The following is a 25536-nucleotide window of genomic DNA, read 5'->3' as shown; positions in this document are numbered from 1 at the left end:
CATACACACACACACACATATATATATATTTTTAAATAAATTTGTTTATTTTTGGCTATGTTGGGTCTTCCTTGCTGCACGTGGGCTTTCTCTAGTTGCGGAGAGTGGGGACTACTCTTCCCTGGGGTGCACGGGCTTCTCACTGCGGTGGCTTCTCTTGTTGCAGAGCATGGGCTCTAGGCATGCGGGCTTCAGTAGCTGCAGCATGCAGGCTCAGTAGTTTTGGCTCGCGGGCTCTAGAGCGCAGGCTCAGTAGTTGTGGTGCACAGGCTTAGTTGCTCCGCGGCATGTGGGATCTTCTTGGACCAGGGCTCGAACCCGTGTCCCCGGCAGTAGCAGGCAGATTCTTAACCACTGTGCCACCAGGGAAGTCCTTGGCATATATTTTTATAACTGATTAACTTTGTCTAAGAAATAATTAGCCCAGTTATGCTATGACATGATTTTGTTTATATTTCTCACAAGGCACATACAATATGCCAACTCTCTAGTTCTTTGCCCTCCCCTCTAGCAAATCGTTTGCCTTGTTGTTACGCTACTGGTAACTACAGTAAGAAACTGATGTTTTTTCTGCTTATTATAACACTCATCCTATCCTAAGGCTCTCTCTTGGGAATAAATGGCTTATTCATTTAACCATTAAAAGATATAATAAGTTTGGCCTCAGTATTTTTGATATAGTACTTTCTAGGGGAAATGAAAGGCAGAGCATAGAAGGCTACTGCCCAATTAAACTAGATCGGCAGCCTCCATAGCCTACGGGTATAAAGGAGGTCATGGATGACCTCCACTGCTAGAACTTCATATACTGTCATTATTGATCAGCCAGGCCAAAAGCAAGCAGTTCTTTCATTGCTTCACTAGCTCAATAAAAGCAGAAACTGCTACTGTAACACTGAAAGTAGATACCACATAGAAAGATTTCTAGAGAATTTATGGATCCCAGGTACAAGGCTCTCAAGCTGTTACAAATTTATCAGTGGCTGCATTCAAAACAAAGAAGTCTTACTCTTGAGGCCAGGTATGATAAGACTCAGATGCTTCATTTCATGAAGCAAGTAAAGCCTAAGCCAATCCCTGCATGGTTGGCCACAGGATTTACTGTTGTCATTCTAAAGCCCTTACTTTTTGGGTCCCACTTGGCCAACATTGACCCGCACACAGATGACTTTTCTTGTCTGCATGCCAACAGAGCAAGAGGTCTCCCCGTTCCAAGTTGTAGTTGTGTTGAAGGATGAAACTGAGGTGTCCTCGATGCACTGGCCCCAGGGACCAGTTTGCCAGTGGTACACAGTACAGGGATGCTCGTTACAGCTGCGCACCTCTTGCAAAGCACTGCTATTTGGACACTGAACTCCACCTATAAAAATGGACAACATTAGCAGATTAGATATGGTGCCAACAGGAACCTTACCATTCTCTGTTCCTTGTAATTAACAATAACAATGATACCTGCCACTTATTAGCACATGTGACCAACACACTGCTAGGAAGGCAAATTGCATAGTAATCTTATCTCATTTGGCATGGTCTGGCTTAAAATTTAAACTATGTGGTATATATGATACTTGGTTTGGGGCACTCAGGAGGACCTCAAAGAGAGAGTTCATTATTCACTAGAGAAGATGAAAATGAGGAACAAATAAAGCCCATGTAATTGCTAACCAGGGGAAACATGGGCATTGAGACTCTGTGGATGGAGAAAACCCAGTGTGTTTTCAAATGTTATCCCTCAAAATGAAAGCCTTAATTACAGGTTTCAAAGTGCTGCTTATTTCAATGAATTAGGATTTAGGGTGATTAGAAACAGGGGTTTTAAAATCAACTGATGCTTTCTGACCTTCCATAGCATTATTGGAAAAGCCATGTAGTAATGATAATATTCTTCAAATCTAAGATGTGATTGACTGTGGGATAGACCGTCATTTTATGTGTCCCAAAGAAAGAGAAATGGCTGCAAATTAAACTACAATACTTTTTATCAACTCTAATTTTTACTGTATGCTTATTGAAGTTGCTTTGTATGACTTATTGACATAATTTAAAAAAATATAACCCTTTTACATACTTTAAAAGGGAAGGTATTCCTAAAACTTCTTTACATTCAGATTCCAAATATTTCAAGTAGCTTTTAGACTCACAGTCATCAAAGTTTGTGTTCTCCTACACTATCATCTCTGTGGCATCGAACGTGTTCACGATGCAGGGTTTCTTCAAGAGTGTTCCCCTGTTGTCTCCAGCATTTTCTTCCAGGAAACTGGTACCTATTTCTAAGTTCTGATGCTGTTGCATTTTTAATCGTACCAGAAGATGTCTATGAATGAGAGGTTTAAGTAAGCAACTGAGGAACGGTTTATTTTCCTTCCTCAAATGGTCCTTAGCTGTTTTTTGTTTCTTTGTTTTTGGCAGAAATATCATGAGGTTGCTATTGCTCCCAGGAATAACAATGAAATTCACATGTACTAGCAATGCAAACTGTGTTATAACTGCTGCTTGGCCACAGTTATTTTAAAATGCATCCATTGTGGATAAATAAGATGTGGTACATATATACAGTGGAATATTACTCAGCCATAAAAAAGGACAAAATAATGCCATTTGCGGCAACATGGATGGACCTAAAGATTATCATACATGTGAAGTAAGTCAGACATACAAAGACAAATATCATATGATATTGCTTACATGTGGAATCTAAAAAAAAGCATACAAATGAACTTATTTACAAAACAGAAATAGAGTTACAGATGTAGAAAACAAACTTATGGTTAGCAGGGGGTAAGGGGGGGAGGGATAAATTGGAAGAGTTGGATTGACATATACACACGACTATATATACAATACATAATAAGAACCTGTTGTATAGCACAGGGAACTCTACTCAATACTCTTTAATGGCCTATATGGGAAAAGAATACATGGGAAAAGAATATATAAAAAGTTAAGAATGGATATATGTATACGTATAACTGATTCACTTTGCTGTACACCTGAAACCCAACACTGTAAATCAACTATACTCCAATAAAAATGTTAAAAAACACATCCATTGTAAGATGTAGTAATTACAGAGATGATGAAGCGTAAAACAGATGTGTCCTTTAATCAATAGAATATGGTGTGGAGTTGTCAATATGGAACTTTTTTATGTGCTAGCCCCATTATAAGTACTTTGTAGATGGGACCTCATTTAATATCCACAGCTGGTGTACCAGTTAAAAATTATAAAGTGGATGAGCCCATACAGATTAAATGATGCAGCCACAGTAACAGGAATTTAGGAAGTTTCTCACCACTATGCTATTTATAATGTCAACTATGAAAATAAAAAGCTTTGTATTGTTAAAAGCAGAGTATTGGAGGAATTTATTGCTTACTATATTAACAATTTGATCTAGTCAAACTTATGTAGTCTCTGGATTTCATCTTAAGAACAGAAAATAACTGGTTGTTCATGTGGAATGGCAGAAACCTTGGGTGTTCATCACACATATTTGTAATAGTAAATGGAGAAAATATTGAACATAATAAAAGGTGGGTTTTAGATATTAGGAAAGCAAGTCTAAAGAAGTTAAAAAAAAATAAGAAAAAGTGATTCAATAGCTAGTGATCCTAATATGGAAGATGGCCTCTAAAGCTTGAGATTTGGGTAAAAGTAATAAACAAAACCACACCCTGAGCTGATCTTTAGGTATCATTTCATTTGTGAGTAAGGACATCCCACTATTCAGCATATAAATCAGTAGGCAGCTTACGTGAGAATTTAACTGCAATTTATAATCACTTATGCAGTGTTGAACATGGGATCAACATCTGAATAACCTGCATTAAACAGCATTTCATTGCTGAAGGTGAAAACATCTGTCACAGTTCATATCGTATCTTCCATCACTGGAAGCAATAAGTTTAGGATTTGAATAGGAACGACTCCTAAACCTGCTAATTGGATTGGGGAGAAATAAATGAGCACTCTTATTACCCATTTCCCTGAGTCTCTAGATTTGTCCAGCCTTATTTCTCAGGAAAACACATGCTAATTGTAGACATTTTACATAACCATTTTAACCATACCTTCATATTAATGGTGAAATTAGCCTTCTTCAACAAAATAATGTGTCTTTACTTACCCCATTTTCACTTTGAGTATACGTATGCTATTTAAATTGTGATTTTAAAACTCTGAATTGTTTTTGACATTGGAATTCACTGCTTGGCTTTGAAAAAAATAAGAACTTCTATAACACCAGCATAACGTATCCAGGAGCTACAAGATAAATGTTAAGTTTACAGACATAAAGACTATTTATTTTCTTGCCCCAATCCACATTAAAGCCACATCAGCAGTTTTGGGCTGATGTCAAGATACTTGCACAGATAAGCCCCAATGTGGTCTTAATTATAATAACAATGTGGCAATTTGGAAAGCATGGCTTGGAGTAATCAGTCACTGCAACATGGTCATGTTGTTTGGGGAATACTTTTATGGTTGAAAAGTTGATAGATATAATACTGAATTTACTTATTATTTATGGGAAGATCTAATTCCAGACATCTGGGAATATTCCCATTTCTGTAGTACTGGGGAGATTATAAAATGTCATCTGTGACAAAATTAGTGATAAGCGTATTTAAAAAAAAATCCTCTTAAACATAAAAACATTCATACTAATGTGACTATTTAGATTTTCTATCATTCCACCAAAAGGAAAGACTTTATAATACTTTGATGAAATCCTGCTACATAAATAAACTTTCATGTTCATATAAAAATACCAACTATTATGTGAAACTTCTCTCTTAGGAATGAAAAAGTGACTTTTCCTCCCCACATCAAGCCCATAAAAAGCTTGATTAGGAAACATTTAACAGAACTATGGTGTTACTGGGTCTGGCATTGAAGTCCTTACAATTTAGATGGCCAACTGAAAAGAAAAAGAACCTTTCCAAACCTTAATTAGAAACCTATGCACTGACTGCAATATGCAATGGTTACCTGCGCTTCAAGTGATATCTAGAGGGGTTAGAAATAATTCTTGCTACTCTCAAGCATCTTATAATGCAGTGGAGAAAAGTAATAGGGGGATAAGTTGCGCAAAAAAATGAGTATAAAAAAATGAGTATAACTCTAGGTAGAATATAATAATTATGTTAAAAGAGGTATTTAGTAAAATTGGGATTCAAAAGTATAAGATTACATTAGTTTGGGGGGGTACTAAAAATGACTCAGGTTATTGAGATAAGGCATTGATATGAGTTTTGAAGGAGTAGTAGTTTAATAAGCAGAGTTCTGGGAAGGGAGAGAAGGAAGGGAGGATTTTATTTAAGCAGCAGAAAATGTAAATAAAAGCAAAGGTACTCAGGCAGGCATGACCCTGGGAATTAGTATCATTGATACAGTCAATTGGAGTAGAGAGTCCACACAGGGAAGTAACTGGCAATAAGGAAGCGGACTGGGCGCAGGCTAAGGAGAGGCAATTACAGTGTACTATGAATTACAGTTTTAAGATACTTGTAACTTTGCCTGCTACTGCAGCCCTAATCACTTTGATAGCAGACCACTGTGGATGAAAAGAACATTGGCAATGGCATGATTTCAGGGAATTTAATTGGAAGAGCGTTAGCCATAGAGAACCTCAAGAGACTCTGCTGCAGCCCCTACCCCTTCCACTTTTTTCCTCTTGTAGTAAAAGGTAGAAGACGTCCCAGTGTGGAGTCTGCATAAATCCTGCCTGGTGGTCCTGTAGGAACAGACTGAAGCAGAACTGCTTTTTCAAAGTCAGTAGTAGGAAGATGAGGAAGTAGCAGTATTTGCTTAGAAGTCAGAGTTATGTGTGTATATACACGTAAAATAGATCCTGGGTTCTTCAAATTCCTCTAGGAAATATAAATACTCCCTGATTCTTAGAATTAAAATCATTTAACTATAAAAACTAAGCAAGATAAAATAGAAACATTCCTCTCCCCAATGTTTTATACTGCAAAATATAATTTTTGAAGATACTAATTATTTGAGAAAAAACTTGGCCTGATTTTATTCAATTGTCTCCATTCTCTGCATGTACAAAGCAAGTATAAAGACACATTAACATTTTGCTGAAGTTATAATATCAGTTCATTTTGAACTTTACAAAAATAAATATTCCCTCATTTTTTGCTTTGTAAGGATAATAGAATCTATAATGAAAACTAACAGAAGTTATTGCTATACTCAGTGGAAAACGTTTTGAAAACAATTTTCCCTTTTTAAACCAAGTGTGTTAAGAATCTGTAACGCAAGTTAAAAAAATGGAGAAGGCCAGGAACCTAACATCAGTTTAAAATTTTTCATTAAAATTCAACTTACTGGGCTTCCCTGGTGGCGCAGTGGTTGAGAATCCGCCTGCCGATGCAGGGGACATGGGTTCGTGCCCCGGTCTGGGAAGATCCCACATGCCGCGGAGCGGCTAGGCCCGTGAGCCATGGCCGCTGAGCCTGCGCATCCGGAGCCTGTGCTCCGCAACGGGAGAGGCCACAACAGTGAGAGGCCCGCGTACCGCAAAAAAAAAAAAAAAAAAAAAAAAAAAAAAAAAATTCAACTTACTACTATTTATATTAAAAACATGCCAGACTTAAATGTTAAAAGATGGCATCCTTTTAGAACTCCTGAAGTAATTCTGAAGTAGCTCTTGGAATCCATCCTGTAGTTTTACAAAATACAAGGAAGATTTTTACCTCCAAGTATAAAACAAATCAAAAAGCAAATTACTAATCTTATTTAACTAAAAGTCAACGCTTTGGAAGTAAGATATAAACACACACACACACACAATTTTATTTTTTAAGTTGAAAAGAAATATTTTTACTTTCTCCAGTATATTATCTATCTCCAGTTGCTATCATTTGTGATTTGGTTTCCAAATGACAATATTTCAACAAGAGGCATTTTATGACATTTTTGTGTACTGCCGATACACAAAATAATAGGTTACATAATGTTACTCAAGATGCTATGAAAAGCAATTGTATTCAAATTGTTTTCATTCTATTATTTTTTGCTTAACTTTGAACCAACCTCAATACTATAGGAAAATTAAAAGTATTATCAATAGTTTCTTCCCTTGGATCACTTGGAAGAAGTTATTGAAATGATACCCTATTATCCTAAAAACTTCAATGTGTATTTCCTGCAGTCAAGGGCATTTTCCTACACATAAGCACATTCAATATTTAAGATCAGGAAATTAACACTGATACATTATTTCCATCTAATCCTCAGACCCATTCAAGCTTGCCAACTATCCCAAAATATTCTTTATAGCAAAAGGACCTAGTTCACAATCAAGTGTTGCATTTAGATGTTATGACTTGTTAGTCTCCTTCATTCTTCCTCAGTCTTTCCTTAATTTTCATAATTTAGACACTTCTGAAGTTTAAGGGCCAGTTATTTTGTACAATGGCTTTCAGCTAGGGTTTGTCAGATCTTTCCTCATGATTAGATTCTACAATATGTATCTGTGACAGGGATGTTACAGATGTGATGCCATGTTCTCACTGCACCACACCAGGAACACACGCTTTGCATGTGCCCCATTACTGATGATGTAAACTTTGATCACTGGATTAAGGTGGTGTCTGTCAAACTTCTTCATTAAGAGGATACTTAAGATTGTAAATATAACGCTCTTCATCAGACTTTCAATTAATACATTTATTTATGTCAAGTATGGATCCATGGTTTCCTCTCTTATTTAAAGTGTTATAACCAGCTGTTATCGTTATTTTGGCATTCACATTGCTCCTGTATGTGGCCAGTGGGAGACCCTTCAAGCTAGCTTCTGTGACCTTTTGACATATTCTCCTCTTCCTTTCTGGCACAAGATCCTCCAGGCACATCTTGTACTTTTCCTATCTCAGCCTCAGAATCAGCTATTTCTCCAAAAAGCCCCGGTTCCTCTCATTGGAGAATGGCATTAGACACAAAGATCTGAGTGCTGAATGCACTTATTGCTATTATGGTCCTGCTGCTCTCATGTCATTTCAGTGGACAGAGCTAATACATGTATACATCCATAATATGAATATATATCATACTTATGTTTGTATTTTATTTCTATGTCTAGATTTATAAATTGGACACCATGAATTCACACTGATAACTTCAAGTTCCAATATAATACAATAGGGTTTATTCTAGTTTTCTTTCTTAGCATATTTATAACTCCCTTCTCTAGCAATAAGAAACCCAACTCCTATTATGTTTAATACATGTACCTATTTGGTCACTCCCCCACCCCAGATTATTCTGATCTCTCACTGCCATCTTCATTGCTGTACCCATAGGATATCTTCAACACTCTGCCCATACTCTGACACCCTGCATTCGGCCACCCCACATTACTGAAACCCTCCTCATCCCTGCTTGACTCCAAAACCCCACACTGGGCTGGCTGCTTCAATGCTGGGATTCTCTCTTCACCCTGCTTGTGCTCTGGCATCCTGTGTTGGGTCGCTGCTTTTACCCTCTTATATAATCCATGCCCCCCCCCGACCCCTTTAGACTTCTCAGTGTCTCTGACACATCATGCCAGACCATCCTTTTCCTACTGGGGATGCTCATCTCACTCAGCCTGGGCTCTGACAACCCACTCTGGACCACTGCAGACCCCCCACCTGCTGGCACAGATGCTCAACTGCTTGGTTCCACTTAATGATTTTGCAGATAAAATTGTTCAGGAAGAGAGATACAGAGCCTAGAAAGGAAGGGAAGGAAAGCAAAAAGAAAGTATAACATGAGGAAAAGGAAGTGCTATTCTACTATTCTATCATTCTTTTAATAGGAACGAAGAAATAATAAGTCATAACATTTTAACAATGGAGAGCTTATCTACTGCACTGGGGCCATATGGAATAATCCTCTATCTCACTCACACACACACACACACGCATATGGAAATAGATATACATATAGACATAGAGGTAGACACACACATGCATACAGACATACAAAAAAAAGACAGGTAAACCAGGGGTAAGACCAGTAGCCAGCACTACTCTCTTTCTAGCGCACAGTAGGACTATATTTCCCCTGCCCTGCTCAAAATTAGGTTCAACTTCAAGTCATGATTATATGATTTGCTTTGATAATGAAATGTCAGTGGAAATGACACAAATCACTTCTGGATGAAAGAATTTAATTGCTGATGCTTTTAAATCAGCAGATAGCCTCCCCAGCTGTCTTCTTCCTCTGGCATGAGGATTGTAAGGTAGGCCTTCATATGCAGGTGCAATGCTGAGACATTTCATGTAGGACGGACTGCCTTGGAGAGTCACCTGTCACTGCAGCAAAATTCCCAAGAGGGAAAAATAATTGTTTTTTTTAAGTTATTGAACTTATGGGCTGTTACTGCAGTACAACTTAATGTTTCCTTATTAATACAAAGAGGTTATATTACTGAGATAAATAAAAGTACAAATGTATAGGATGCAGCATTTATTTTGTAAATCCAGATAAACACATTTGTCCTGTAAGTTATTTCACCAGAAAGTTGTATAATTTCATGTCTTATGTTTACTCAATATATAATTTTATTACGGTGATCTTTTCCCTTAAGGTTATCACAGTAATTTTCTGATCCACAAATAATTAAGAACATTTATGACATATACAAAATACTAATTCTTGGGGAATAATAGAAATACCTGCTTTTGTGTAGAATTATAAAGGGTTAGCTAATTGGTAGGGAAACATATTTTAAAACTTCCTGCAAATGCAATTCCTAAATCATTTAAAAAATAGCTCAGAATTAGAAAAGGCTTAGTTTGAAGAAAAGAAAATGTGTTTCAGTGTCCAGCAAATAATAGGTATTATATCATTTTTGAAAGATAAATTCTTCATTAAATATTTCACATAATTATACCAGTTTTTGTAGCTGTTATTAACAGAGACAAATAGCAGCAGATTCCTCATTGCCAGAGTTTCCTCTACAGTTTCCATTTAAAATTATGTTTTGAATTCATGCCTTTATGATTAACTATATACACATCTGTAATTTTCCAGCATGGGTTGCTTATGATGCAGCTATTAGCCTTCATTAAAAATTATCAAAGTCCCACACTTTCAAACTAAGTGAATGATACATACCAAACAACAATCATAAATTTTTGCCTTTAAAGCATTCCATGACCTTTCAGTGTGAAGCATCATGTCTATAGAAATAATGATGTGGTGAGTTCTGCAAGCATGGCAAAATCTCAGCCATGTGACTCATAGGGCGAAAAGTCACTTATTACTAGTCACACAGCAAGTGTCTGCAGAGTATAATGGATTTATAGGAAGCAGGGTGACCACCGATCTAATTTTAATGAAGCCCAAGACATAATCTGAGCTGATAGAGTGTGAAGTCTGAATATAATCTATACAAGGTTAGAGTTATTGTTTGACAACATAAGGAATAGAATTTTGTCTCTAAAAGGTTCTATTTTTCTATTAGGTTCCATAGATACATTTTTCTCTTGGTAGCAAATAATTAAAATTATATTGAGGTGACAAGAAAAAAGTTTTTGGACACTTTAAAGAAAATTCTAAATTTTCTCATAGGTTGACTATTTTAAATATGTTAAATTTTCTCCTATGTCTTAAGTCCAAGGTAGTTATATTTTTGCATAGAATCACATATACAGATAGCAAGTTTGATTAAGTAAGAATACTAGCAGATTTCTATCACTAAAATGCTTCATAAACAGAAAAATGAAATAGGCAATATGAAAACTCCTCCAAAATTGATTACTTGGAGGTATACATAAAGAAACATGTGCTTACTACAAATAGAAATCATTATTTACTAGTATTAAATGTGAATGAAGAAGTGTCATTCAGCCTGATAACATTTAAATAACATACGCCTGTATTCTTGAGACAGAACATGCCTTAATGAGACAGAACTTGACTTATTTCTACGTTTTCCTTACTCCTGTGTTATTTTCCAGAATGACAAGATTAAATATGACATTATATCACCCAGTCACACAGAGGCCAAATTAGCATCTGGATACAAGCTTGAGAGACAATTACCAAGAGCCTTGTATTTCTTGACAATAAAGCTTGAACAACTGAGCTATGAATATATGAAAAACCTGTGCTTTATTCACCCAATAGGGTGAAGTGATTTAGGAGCAAAGTATTTTAAAAATGAACACAATCTACATTCTGGATCTCAGAGCCTATGCTCAGAAAATCCATGTAATTTTTATTCAAGCAACAGTCATGCTGGTGATTATTTAAAATAAAGCTTACTAGTTATGAGAAGGTAGAATACGATTTCATGGGGAAAATTGGCTACTGAAATAGAGAAAAAACAATGAAACCTGACATTTGCAATGTGGAGAGTCATTTTCAAATTTTTTCACAGGTTTAACACTTTGAAGTAGAAAGAACTTGAATTATTAGGAGGGAGAAAAGGCAAAGTGAGTTCACTTTCCAAAGTCTTTTTTATTAAAGATCTATCTTCAAGGTTAATTTGGGGGAACAGGAGCAAGCTGCCCAATATGTCAACAGATATTAAATCTCCTTGGATTGCTGGATTTCTGGAAGTTGATTTTTGTAGAACATCCATCGTATCCAGGCTACACAAAGAAAATGCACACCAACTTCTGGAAGAAACCTAAGTCCCTTCTGAAGCTGGTGACCTTACCTTCCTCTCCTGCATAGGCCAGGATGGACCGCGCTCGTATCTGTTTCCCCTCTGTGGTTTTCCCCGAGCAGGTGTGGGAGCAGGAGGACCACGCAGACCACGTGCTGAGCACACAGTCCTTGGGGCACGGGGCATCGCAGGCAACAGGGATGGGGAAGATGGCATCTCTGCACAGCTGTCTGTCAACTTCTTCTCCTGGGAAAGACAGCATCACCAATATAGTCTATCATTTTTAAATAATGTAAAATGAGCAACTGAAACCAAGTGGGCACCAATATAAACTAGGTTACTTCCCTCTTGTTCTTGGTTAAAAGCAAAACCAAAAGAGTCACTGCATACTATAGCCAGATGTTAAAAAAATACCAGGAATGAATAGATACATAGATAAGATAGATAGATCGATCGATTGCTCCCTAAATGAGGCTTCTTTATTATCAGTGTTTGGGTGTGTAGATCAAGCACATTGCTACAAGTATTTTATGCTGTGATACCTGCCCAGGAAGTAATTTTTATACTTATATTATTAATCTTTGCAATAAAGAGCATCAAAGAAATATGTCTACCCCCCTTTATTTCATTATTGCAGATGAGCCATCATTCACAAATGGATCCATCCATAGCACGTACCATTTGTTTTCCTGAACCAACTCATATTCTCTTATTTGCAAACTCTCTTGTGCCTCCTGGAGAATTTATTTTTGTACAGTTGGCAACCTTTTTCTTTCATTAAAAAACTAGTCCGTTAGTTGGAAATAGCCAGGAAACATAAGTAATAGGATGGTAGTACAAAACCACTGGCTACAGTGATCCCATTGGGAAAGGGGGAAAAAACAACAAGGTAAGCTAATGGCAGAAGTAAGGTTGTGTCACTCCAGTGCTTAAAACTCTTCAGTCATTTCCTACTGCTCTTAAGATGAAGGCCAGATTTCTCAGAAGTTTATGAGACCTCAAATGATGTGGCTCTTGTTTTCTTTTCTAGCTTCATCTCACTCCACCCTTTCTGTTACTCACAAAGCTCTAGAGACCGGCACTCATCTAGCGTTTGAGTAAATCAAAGGATATATACAAAAGGTCAGTGAGGAAGAAAATATTGTTGCTGTTAATAAATGCCAAAGAAAACTAGAAGAATTACAAATAAATGACCAAAATACAGTATGAAAACGTCTGAACTCTGTAGCTTAGCTGGTAAGTACAGGTGCTAATGAGGTCAATGGAACGGAGTAAAACAATATACAAACAGGCAAAATTAATCTGCTGTTTTGCCACAGAATATATCCATAATTCTGGATGGGTGTATCAGAAATGTGTGCCTTGAGGCATCAGGCATTCAGATGAGAAAGGGTGACTAATCATGCCTTTCTTCATTGCTATAAGCCAACAACTCAAAGCTGTTTGTCACTGATGAGGGTTAGGAGCATCTTTTGAATGGACAGTCCTTTATTCATGTATTTGAAAAACAAAGACAGAAAATCAGAAGTCAATTGGAATGCACTTACGTGTTAATAGCCACTAGTTTGCAAGGCTTTAAATTGTGAGGCTTGCTCACTAGTAAGGAAGACTCACTAAAATGACTGTTGGGTCATCATTATATTATTCATTCTTCTTTAGTTACTCTGATCTGTGAGAAGATCTCCTTTAATTCTGCTTTTACTGGCTTTAGAGTTTGGCTTATATCCCAATAAATGATATGATATAGACTGTATGGTAGATACAATACAAAAATCATTATACTCCAAAACATGTAACATTCTACAATTTACATAATGACTCTTGTGTGTACTAGACTTTTTTCTTAGTGCAAAGAGGGGCCTGCATATGTCTTATTTCCTTTGTTGCTATCTTTTATTGTTCTATCTACTCTCATTCACTTTCATTTCCAATATTCTGTGAAAAGTAAGGCTAGTTTGGGGCTACAGCTTATAGTCAACCAGGAATTATAGTTTCTTGTTTTCTATAATAGTTACTTAATCATTTCTATTCAGAAAAATTTAATTCATCCTGCAACATTAGAGGAGAGTGTGCTACCTGTGTGCAATTACATTAATTTGCATGACATAAATAATACATTCCTGTTTCTTGTAGTGTAAACCTAAGGGATGTACAATTTTAACCTTTTTTGCTTTTTGAGTTAGTCTCTTTTTTTTCCCCCAACCTGTGTCCCACACATTATGTTAGATCTTTTTCACTCACCTTTTTCTGCGTAGTCAGGTGTACTTTCCTATAAGCCAATTCCTTCTGGAGTCCACCTTAACCCTCTGTGGAGCTGTTAAGACCCACTTTGGATCCAGCCTCCAAGATTTCAGCATTTACTTCACTTTCCTCCCTGGCAGTCCCCCCTCTACACACATCCCCCCCCCACCACGGTCCCACAACTTTGTCAGGTGTGACCTTGCCCCCGTTTGCCCCTCTAATCGTTCCTGATTGCCCATCACGGTCTTGCATCCAAATAATGGCATTATGTCCTAGACACAGTGACTTTTTTTCCTTTCCTCCTACAGACCAATCTCACTGTTGCCTTTGCATTCTCTCTTCTCTTTTCATGAAACTTTCATATCTTCACACAGCAGACTGCTTCTCAACATTCAGGTTTCAGTTCAGTTGTCTCCTTGCTAAGGGGAGCCTTAACTGACCATACACAATCACACAGTAAATTCATTTTATTTTCATGATAGTTTTAATCACCACTAGAAACTATTTTAATTAATTGTTTACATGTTTATTATCTGATCCTACTACTAGAGTACAAGCTCAATAAGGGCATGTTTCTTATCTGTCTTGTTCATTATTTTATACTTAGAACCTAAAACAGTGCCTGGCACCTAGTAGACACTAGATAATCTACTATGTGGATAAATGAATTAAGTTTAAGCTGTTGTTCTAGGAAACAGAATGTTGGACTAGACAAATATGGATTTAAGTACAGTATTTCTTAAAATACCACGCATTCAAGTGGTCTAGGACTTTGCTAAAGTGTATTCAGTGGACAGGCAGCATATGCATCATCTGGAGCTTGCTAGAAATGCAGTCTCTCAGATCCCACCCATAAATCATAACTTGCATTTTAAAAAGATCCCTGGGTGATTTGTACACAGGTAAAATTTGAAAAGCATTGCTCTAAGATTTTTTTGCCTTTATTCTCTTGTGGTTTGATTAGAACTGAACTGCCTCTTGAAAGGGCAGCTATATAAAACAAATTCATCTGGATTTCCTACCTAACATCATTCACTTCTCTGTGGGACTTCCCTTTATACTTCTCTTTATACCTGGGTGAAAACATTCATTCAATGAATAGTTACTGACTGCCCATCTTTGGTCAGGCACCATGCCATGAATATTATATACATCATCTCAGCTAACTGTGACAACAGCCTTCTTTTTTTTGAGGTATAATTGACATATAACATTAGTTTTAGATGTACAACATAATGATTCAATATTTGTATATGATCACAATAAGTCTAATTAACATTTGTCCCTGCACATAGTTACCATTTTTTCCTTGTGATGAAGATTTTTAAGATGTATTCTCTTATCAACTTTTAAATATGCAATATAGCATTATTAACTATAGTCACCATGCTATACATTACATCTCCATGACTTATTTATTTTATAACTGAAAGTTTGTATCTTTCACAGCATATTTCTGACATGGATATGAATATGTATTTTTCACTTTAAAGGAAATTCAAGCTCAATAAGCTTAATTTTACTGTCTCAAATTAGCAGAAGTTTGACTAAAGAAGAAGAGATTTGAACTGAGTTCTAACCAACCCTCGAGTTTACCTTTTTAACTGTTATGGTGGTAGGGAGAACTTGAGATGCCAAAGGAGATAAGAATGGATGAGCCTTTGTCTGCAAAGAAGTCAAGGAACCAGCAGATTTTTTTCCTTAATCTTTCTGAGGTTAATTTCTTGCTATTCTGAATGTGATGCCAACACTTAGAATCCTTCTCATGCTTGACTTTGTGTATTAAATATACTGTATTTTTTGGCATGCATTTCCAACATGAAAAGTTTTGAAGGACTGCTTTGCTTTTATGTAACATGCTCACCCCCGACCCCCCATCAAGCTCTAGGCATTTTAACCAAATCTTAAAAAATGCATATTTTACATGAAATATATAACACAGAAGTAAATGAATGAATCATTGTCCACATATTACAATTTACATCTTACTTTGAAGCCTTAACTGAAGCATATCTTATTCAAACTTGTTTGTGAAACACTTTAACAAGAGGTTGAGAAATAAAATGAAAATGCTTGGGTTTATTTATTTTTATGAACTCAAAAATATATTTAAATATTTAAGTTGGTGACACCCATTTAACATTTTTCTCCATAAATATAATCTTAAGAATGTTTTTAATAATTTATCATTTTAATCAACTTAAACATGTATTTTGGCACTTTAACTCCCAAATTTCCCCTTTTTAAATCTATTTTTATGGATACCACCAAACTCTCATGAACTCTTCTAAAATATCTCCTCTCATTCTATTGCGTTCCCTACAATAGGATAAGAGAATTAAACATCAGCTTGAAGTAATTACACTAAAAATTCGTGAAGATTTCCAAAGAAGTAAAGCAAAATGAGAACTGGGGTCAGAGGATAGACATTTTATTTTCTTGGTAAAAGTATATAATGAAAGTTTATTGCATTCATTGTGGTGAAGCTTAAATGTAATATAAAAGATAAACCTTGGTTTATGAAGATTTTTATAGTTTAAGAGTTAAGAACATTGATACATTAAAAATATAATGAACTGTATTTTAATGTAAGGTATATGTACGTTTAGTCCTATTCCATGAATGTGCCTGGCATCATCCTGATTTTTTTAAATCATAGAAATGTGGAGATTGCTATGGTTGACTTTAAAAAAAATTTTTATTTTATATTGGAGTATAGTTGATTAACAATGTTGTGTTAGTTTCAGGTGTACAGCAAGGTGATTCAGTTATACTATGGTTAATTTTTAACAGTCTCAGTAGCACTATATGCAATGCACCTCCAGAAGCCATTGCAAAATCAAAACTCATCAGTGTAATGAAATTGAGAGGAGGGTAAGCAGAAAGGAGAAATCAAAGTAGAGAGAAACCAGATAAAGAGTCAAGATTTTTTTTTAAAAAAGCATACTATTTAGAAAGTCTCTAGTATTGTAACCTTGGGATAAGATTCCTCTTACCAGACCTGTACAAACTCTACAGTAATCCTAAGAATTATTATTAAGTTGACAATGTCTTTTGTATTCTTCAGAAATTGTCTTAAAAATTCATATTGACTTTTGATAGTGAAAGTCATTATTCATATACTTATTTATATATTGATAACCAATATAAATTCAATAAACAGTTGAGATGGGAAAAGAATGGAGGCTCATATTTGCCTAGATCTCCTAGAAAACATTTTCATATAACTACCTTATCTGAACTTTAAAACAACTGTAAGACATGTAAGTCCAGAATCACTCTCAGCTTATTGAAGTAAAAGACTCATGAATTGAATTGTATAACTCTTTCTTCATTCCCCATCTTGAAGAGAAGCTACACATCTCTTCAACTTAAATGGGAAGTTTCCAAATCATTTTTAATGCCTGCACTCCCTCTCCAATCACATCCAGGTAGTGAGTCTGATTTATTCAATGTACTAAGTATTGCCTCACCCCATGTTCTCTTCTACACCATTTCACACTTTCCTCTGGCCTCCTGCTGTGTCCCATTTCCCCTGCAGCCAATCACCCATCCTGAACACAAGGGTGTATTTTTAAAATGCAAATATGAGCATCACAGTCTCCCTGATACCTATCAGCTGAAGCCCAAATGCTTACTAGATCAGAGAACATTCTCATCTTACACCATTGCCTCATGTTTTCCCTAAATTCTATCCACTGAAAGCTATTTGCTTTTCCATGAACTGACATGCTGCTTTCTCACTCCTCTATCATTTCCTGTACACTGTTCTCCATGCCTCATTGCCTCATCATCTTGCTAAGTCATCCTTTAGGACTGAATTTCCTTCCTCTGTGAACCTTCTCTTTCTCAAACCATCCAGATGGAGCTGTGCTCTATCCTCTCTGTTCCACAGTGTTGTAGACATAACACTCTTTAAGACATTTTATACTTGTCTGTTTACTCACCTTTACCTCCATTAGCCTATGAGAACCTTCTGACCAGAGATATTGTCTTATTCAACATCTTTATATCTGGAGTCCTTGGTTCAGTTATTGTTAAAACCTAAGAGTTTTGCAGTAAATATTTGTTGGATGAGCGAAAAAATGAATTGGAAACCCAGAACATATGTTGCTTTCCTGAAAAAGCCACTGGTGTTTATATTGGGTTGGGTTGGCCAAAAAGTTCATTCGGGTTTTCTGTACAATGTTATGAAAGCTGAAGGAACTTTTTGGACAGCCCAATATATTTCCAATTGATGGTTTACTAGAACCTGGCCAAGATGGCCTTACCATTACCCACAGTTTGACTAAACTTTAGACAGGTTTCTTCCTGGCTCTAGGTCCCTGACCTCTCTTTATTAGAAAATTTATTTTAGGAAAAATGCAACTGTAAATTTTCTTTCTGCCCCTTTGAAATTTGTGTAAATCTTCTCCTAGCCTCTTGCCAGTTTTACAAACCAGAAAATGTCTTTCTCAAGAGTTGGGAACCATATCTGTCATGGAAACATCGAAGAAGATAATGTCCTAATCTCCCAGTATGGTAGGTACCTATTTTCTTCATTGGGCACCAATTAGCAAACACAGATTGCCTAATCACAGAGAAAACATTTGCAAACTCAGGAGTAACTCAGTGTGCTCAACACATCCCACTGATCAATCTCTTCTCTTACACCTTCCAGTGTTTTTCCACTAGCTCACCTCAGGACTTAAAAAACATCTTTCATTTCTGCAGAGTTGATTTTAGTTTCTCTCCTGTATAACAGTCTAAAGTCCTCCTTACTTGTGTAACTTTGGTGCAGTTTTTATTTTGACCAACCAATTTATATCCTATTTATAATATGAATGTTATCTTTAGCTTCACTTTCTCTTTCTTTATATATATAGAGGAAGAGAATACATTAAAAAGTTAAAGATATTATTTATCTCTATATAAAATATAAATATTTTTACCTATTGACTTTTAAATATCTTTAAACAATTTAGGGTCTTCATACTATAATTTTTTTTCAGAATTTTCCTACTTTCTCATCATCTTCTTCAAACTCTTTCCATCCTCAGTAAGTTTATCTTTTATGTCCCTACTCTGTTCTTTTCCTTGTCACCTTTCTTTGTTTTGTTATCTCAAGTCTCTGTCTGTGTTTTTATTCTCCACAATCCTGGCAAAATTGAAACAGGTGACCCTGAGATAAAAACTTGCCTTCCTTCCTTGTCAGCAGCCACTTTCCAACTCCAGGCCCTAATGTAGTCAATAATACAAGCTTTAACCAGAAAACTACTAGAGCTCGTCAAAGAATTTGGTAAAGTAGCAGGACACAAAATTAATGCACAGAAATCTCTAGCATTTCTATACACTAACAATGAAAGATCAGAAAGAGAAATTAAGGAAACAATCCCATTTACTTCAAATCAAAAAGAATAAAATACTTAGGAATAAACCTACCTAAGGAGGCAAAAAACCTATACTCTGAAAACTATAAGACACTGATGAAAGAAATTAAAGAGGACACAAACAGATGGAAAGATATACCACGCTCTTGGATTGGAAGCATCAATACTGTCAAAATGACTATACTACCCAAAGCAATTTACAGATTCAATGCAATCCCTATCAAATTACCAATGGCATTTTTCATAGAACTAGAACAAAAAATGTTTAAGTTTGTATGGAAACACAAAAGACCCCAAATAGCCAAAGCAATCCTAAGAAAGAAAAATGGAACTGGAGAAATCAGGCTCCCTGACTTCAGACTATACTACAAAGCTATAGTCATCAAAATAGTATGGTACTGGCACAAAGACAAAGATACAGATCAATGGAATAGGACAGAAAGCCCAGAAATAAACCCATGCACCTATGGTCAATTAATCTATGAAAAAGAAGGTAAGAATATACAATGGAGAAAACACAGTCTCTTCAATAAGTGGTGCTGGGAAAAGTGGACTGCTACATGTAAAAGAACGAAACAAGAACACTCTCTAACACCATACACAAAAAATAAACTCAAAATGGATTAAAGACTTAAATGTAAGACAGGATACTATAAAACTCTTAGAGGAAAACACAGATAGAACACTCTCTGACATAAATTGCAGCAAGATCTTTTTGGATCCACCTCCTAGAGTAATGAAAACAAAACAAAAATAAACAAATGGGACCTAATGAAACTTAAAAGCTTTGCACAGCAAAGGAAACCATAAACAAAATGAAAAGACAACGCACAGAAAGAGAGAAAATATTTTCAAATGATGTAACTGACAAAGGACTGATCTCCAAAATATACAAACAGCTCATGCAGCTCAATATCAAAAAAACAAACAACCCAATCAAAAATGAGCAGAAGATCTAAATAGACATTTCTCCAAAGAAGACATACAGATGGCCAAAAAGAACATGAAAAGAGACTCAACATTGCTACTTATTAGAGAAATGCAAATCAAACCTACAATGAGGTATCACCTCACACCAGTTAGAATGGACATTATCAAAAAGTCTACAAACAATAAATGCTGGAAAGGATGTGAAGAAAAGGGAATCCTTCTACACTGTTGGTGGGAATGTAAACTGATACAACCCCTATAAAGAACAGTATGAGGTTCCTTAAAAATTAAAAATAGAACTACCATATGATCCAGCAATCCCACTCCTGGGCATATATTGAGAACTCATATTTCAAAAACCCATAATTTGAAAAGATACATGCACCCCAATATTCACTGCAGCACTGTTTACAATAGCCAAGGCATGGAAGCAACCTAAGTGTCCTTCAACAGAGGAATGGGTAAGAAGATGTGGCACATATATACAATGGAATATTACTCAGCCATAAAAAAGAATGAAATAATGCCATTTGCAGCAACATGGATGGACCTAGAGATTACCATACTAAATGAAGCAAGCCAGAAAAATACACATATCACATCACTTACATGAGGAATCTTAAAAATTGACACAAATGAACTTATTTACAAAACAGAAACAGAGTCACAGACTTCAAAAACACACTTATGGTTACCAAAGGGAAAAGGTGGGGGGCAGGGATAAATTAGGAGTTTGAGATTAACATATATACACTAGTATATATAAAATAGATAATTAATGAAGACCTACTGTATAGCACAGGGAACTCTACTCAATATTCTGTAATAACCTATATGGGAAAAGAATCTGAAAAAGAATAGATACATGTATATGTATAACTGAATCAATTTGCTGTACACCTGAAACTAACACAACTGTGTAAATCAACTATGCTCCAATATAAAATAAAAATTAAATTTAAAAAGTAATACAAGCTTTAACTTCATTATTGAGATGAAACCCATTCTAACAAAGCCTAGTAAATAAAATGACTTGTTATAAAGAAATGATGAAAATTTTGTGCTAAATCCTTCAATTAAGGCACTTATGGTAATAAATTTCCCACTTAGTGAACAGGGCATTAGGCGAACAACTCGTTATTACTACATTAATGACTTCCTCTCCTAATAAATCTAGTTAAGGATTTCACTTGTGGTTAGGCAGAAAAAAATGGTAAACTGTAAAGACTGACATCAGCCCCATGACTTCTGCCTCTGTCTAACATCAACTATCATGGCACATTTTTATTTTAATTAATTAATTAATTAATTAATTAAATTTATTTATGGCTGCGTTGGGTCTCTGTTGCTGCACTCTGGGTTTCTCTACTTGCAGTGAGCGGGGGTTACTCTTTTTTTTTTTTTTTTTTGCGGTATGTGGGCCTCTCACTGTTTTGGCCTCTCCCATTGTGGAGCACAGGCTCCGGACGTGCAGGCTCAGCGGCCATGGCTCACAGGCCTAGCTGCTCCATGGCATGTGGGATCTTCCCAGACCGGTGCACGAACCTGTGTCGCCTGCATCGGCAGGTGGACTCTCAACTACTGCGCCACCAGGGAAGCCCGGGGGGGCTACTCTTCGTTGCAGTGCACGGGTTTCTTATTGCGGTAGCTTCTCTTGTTGCGGAGCACAGGCTCTAGGTGCACGGGCTTCAGTAGTTGTGGCTCATGGGCTCTAGAGCGCAGGCTCAGTAGTTGTGGTGCAGGCTCAGTAGTTGTATCCTGCAACTTTACTGAATTCATTGATTAGCTCTAGTAGTTTTCTGGTGGCATCTTTAGGATTCTCTATGTATAGTATCATGTCATCTGCAAACAGTGACAGTTTATTTCTTCTTTTCCAATTTGTATTCCTTTTATTTCTTTTTCTTCTCTGGTTGCCATTGCTAGGACTTCCAAAACTATGTTGAATAATAGTGGTGAGAGTGGACATCCTTGTCTTGTTCCTGATCTTAGAGGAAACGCTTTCAGTTTTTCACCATTGAGAATGATGTTTGCTGTGGGTCTGTCATATATGGCCTTTATTGTGTTGAGGTAGGTTCCCTCTATGCCCACTTTCTGGATAGTTTTTATCATAAATGGGTGTTTAATTTTGTCAAAAGCTTTTGCTGCATCTACTGAGATGATCACATGGTTTTTATTCTTCAATTTGTTAATATGGTGTATCACATTGATTGATTTGCATATATTGAAGAATCCTTGCATCTCTGGGATAAATCCCACTTTATCATGGTGTATGATCCTTTTAATGTGTTGTTGGATTCTGTTTGCTAGTCTTTTGTTGAGGATTTTTGCACTTATGGTCATCAGTGATACTGGCCTGTAGTTTTCTTTCTTTGTAGTATCTTTTTTTTTTTTTTTTTTTTTTTTTGTGGTACGCGGGCCTCTCACTGTTGTGGCGTCTCCCGTTGTGGAGCACAGGCTCCGGACACGCAGGCTCAGCAGCCATGGCTCACGGGCCCAGCCGCTCCGCGGCATGTGGGATCTTCCCGGACTGGGGCACGAACCCGTGTCCCCTGCATCGGCAGGCGGACTCTCAACCACTGCGCCACTTGGGAAGCCCTCTTTGTAGTATCTTTGTCTGATTTTATCAGGTTGATGGTGGCCTCATAGAATGAGTTTGGGAGTGTTTCTTCCTCTGTAATTTTTGGGAAGAGTTTGAGAAGCTCTTCTCTAAATGTTTGATAGAATTCACCTGTGAAGCCATCTGGTCCTGGACTTTTGTTTGTTGGAAGATTTTTAATCACAATTTCAATTTCATTACTTGTGATTGGTCTGTTCATATTTTCTATTTCTGCCTGGTTCAGTCTTGGAAGGTTATACCTTTCTAAGAAGTTGTCCATTTCTTCCAGGTTGCCCATTTTATTGGCATAGAGTTGCTTGTAGTAGGCTCTCAGGACGCTTTGTATTTCTGTGGTGTCTGTTGTAACTTTTCCTTTTTCATTTCTAATTTTATTGATTTGAATCCTCTCCCTGTTTTTCTTGATGAGTCTGGCTAATGGTTTATCAATTTTGTTTATCTTCTCAAAGAATCTGCTTACAGTTTTATTAATCTTTGCTATTGTTTTCTTTGTTTCTATTTCATTTATTTGTGCTCTGATCTTTATGATTGCTTTTCTTCTGGTAATTTAGGGGGTTTTCTGTTCTGCTTTCTTTAGTTCCTTTAGGTGTAAGGTTAGATTGTTTATTTGAGATTTTTCTTGTTTCTTGAGGTAGGCTTGTATAGCTATAAACTTCCCTCTTTGAACTGCTTTTGCTGCATCCCATAGGTTTTGGATTGTCGTGTTTTCATTGTCATTTGTCTCTAGGTATTTTTTCATTTTCTCTTTGGTTTCTTCAGTGATCTCTTGGTTATTTAGTAACATATTGCTTAGCCTCCATGTATTTGTGTTTTTTTATGTTTTTTTTCCCTGTGATTTCTAATCTCATAGCATTGTGGTCAGGAAAGATGTTTGATATGATTTCAATTTTCTTAAATTTACTGAGGCTTGATTTATGACCCAAGATATGATCTATCCTGGAGAATGTTCCATGTGCACTTGAGAAGAAAGTGTGATCTGCTGTTTTTGGATGGAATGTCCTATAAATATCAATGAAATCTATCTGGCCTACTGTGTCATTTAAAGCTTGTGTTTCCTTATTAATTTTCAGTTTGGATGATCTGTCCGTTGGTGTAAGTGAGGTGTTAATGTCCCCCACTATTATTGTGTTACTGTTGATGTCCTCAGTTGCCTTATATATTGAGGTGCTCCTATGTTGGGTTCATATAAAATTATTATAATTGTTTTATCTTCTTCTTGGATTGATCCCTTGATCATTATGTAGTGTCCTTCCTTGTCTCTTGTAACATTCTTTATTTTAAAGTCTAGTTTATCTGATATTGCTACTCCACCTTTCTTTTGATTTCCATTTTCATGGAATATCTTTTTCCATCCCTTCACTTTCAGTCTGTATGTGTCCCTAGGTCTCAAGAGGGTCTCTAGTAGACAGCATATAGATGGGTCTTCATTTTGTATCCATTCAGCAAGCCTCTGTCTTTTGGTTGGAGCATTTAATCCCTTCACGTTTAAGGTAATTATCGATATGTATGTTCCTATTACCAGTTTCTTAATTGTTTTGGGTTTGTTTTTGTAGGTCCTTTTCTTCTCTTGTGATTCCCTCTTAGAGAAGTTCCTTTAGCATTTATTGTAGAGCTGGTTTGGTGGTGCTGAATTCTCTTAGCTTTTGCTTGTCTGTAAAGCTTTTGATTTCTCCATCGAATCTGAATGAGATCCTTGCCGGGTAGAGTAATCTTGGTTGTAGGTTCTTCCCTTTCAGCACTTTAAGTATATCATGCCACTCCCTTCTGGCCTGTAGAGTTTCTGCTGAAAAATCAGCTGTTAATCTTATGGGAGTTCCCTTGTATGTTATTTGTCTTTTTTCCCTTGCTGCTTTCAATAATTTTTCATTGTCTTTAATTTTTGCCAATTTGATTACTATGTGTCTCGGTGTGTTTCTCCTTGGGTTTATCCTGTATGGGACTCTCTGAACTTCCTTGACTTGGTTGGCTGTTTCCATTCCCATGTTAGGGAAGTTTTTGACTATAATCTCTTCAAATATTTTCTCGGGGCCTTTCTCTCTCTCCTCTCCTTCTGGGACCCCTATAATGTGGATGTTGTTGCATTTAATGTTGTCCCAGAGGTCTCTTAGGCTGCCTTCATTTCTTTTCATTCTTTTCTCTTTATTCTGTTCTGTAGCAGTGAATTCCACCACTCTGTCTTCTAGGTCACTTATCCGTTTTTCTGCCTCAGTTATTCTGCTATTGATTCCTTCTAGTGTATTTTTCATTTCCGTTATTGTATTGTTCATCTCTGTTTGTTCTTTCATTCTTCTAGATCTTTGTTAAACATTTCTTGCATCTTCTCGATCTTTGCATCCATTCTTTTCTTGAGGTCCCGGATCATCTTCACTATCATTATTCTGAATTCTTTTTCTGGAAGGTTGTCCATTTCCATTTCAATTAGTTGTTTTTTCTGGGGTTTTATCTTGTTCCTTCATCTGGTAATAGCCCTCTGCCTTTTCATTTTGTGTATCTTTCTGTGAATGTGTTTTTTGTTCCTAATTGACACCAACTTTTAAAAACTATAAGTTAAATAGCTGTACACAACTACTTTCAGTCATCAAGCCTCTCAGGCATCTTCTGGATAAGAAGAAAAAAATGTTCTTTTGGAAGTGTTGTGATGCAGTTACACTGAACTGTAGTACAGTACTAAATGAGAGAAATTATGTTACAAAATGAAATAAAGTTGTATCTCAGGAACATTTTGAAGTTATCAATACAGTCAACAAAATAGTCATGTTTATTT

General features: G+C 36.3%; 1 protein-coding gene across 1 annotated transcript in view; it reads right to left on the bottom strand.

Moving 5' to 3' along the window:
• The window catches only part of THSD7A (thrombospondin type 1 domain containing 7A), a gene marked incomplete at both ends in the record, with an annotated part of 438329 nt that overhangs the window by 83265 nt on the left and 329528 nt on the right, over positions 1 to 25536 (bottom strand). The window contains 2 exons of the mRNA XM_079711822.1: positions 1126 to 1360; positions 11670 to 11864. Of these exons, the coding sequence (XP_079567948.1) occupies positions 1126 to 1360; positions 11670 to 11864 (430 nt within the window). The remainder of the gene's footprint in view (positions 1 to 1125; positions 1361 to 11669; positions 11865 to 25536) is intronic.

The sequence above is a fragment of the Hyperoodon ampullatus genome (assembly GCF_949752795.1).
Source record: "Hyperoodon ampullatus genome assembly, chromosome: 9".
Classification (NCBI taxonomy): domain Eukaryota; kingdom Metazoa; phylum Chordata; class Mammalia; order Artiodactyla; family Ziphiidae; genus Hyperoodon; species Hyperoodon ampullatus.
This window is presented reverse-complemented; position numbering and strand designations above follow the sequence as displayed.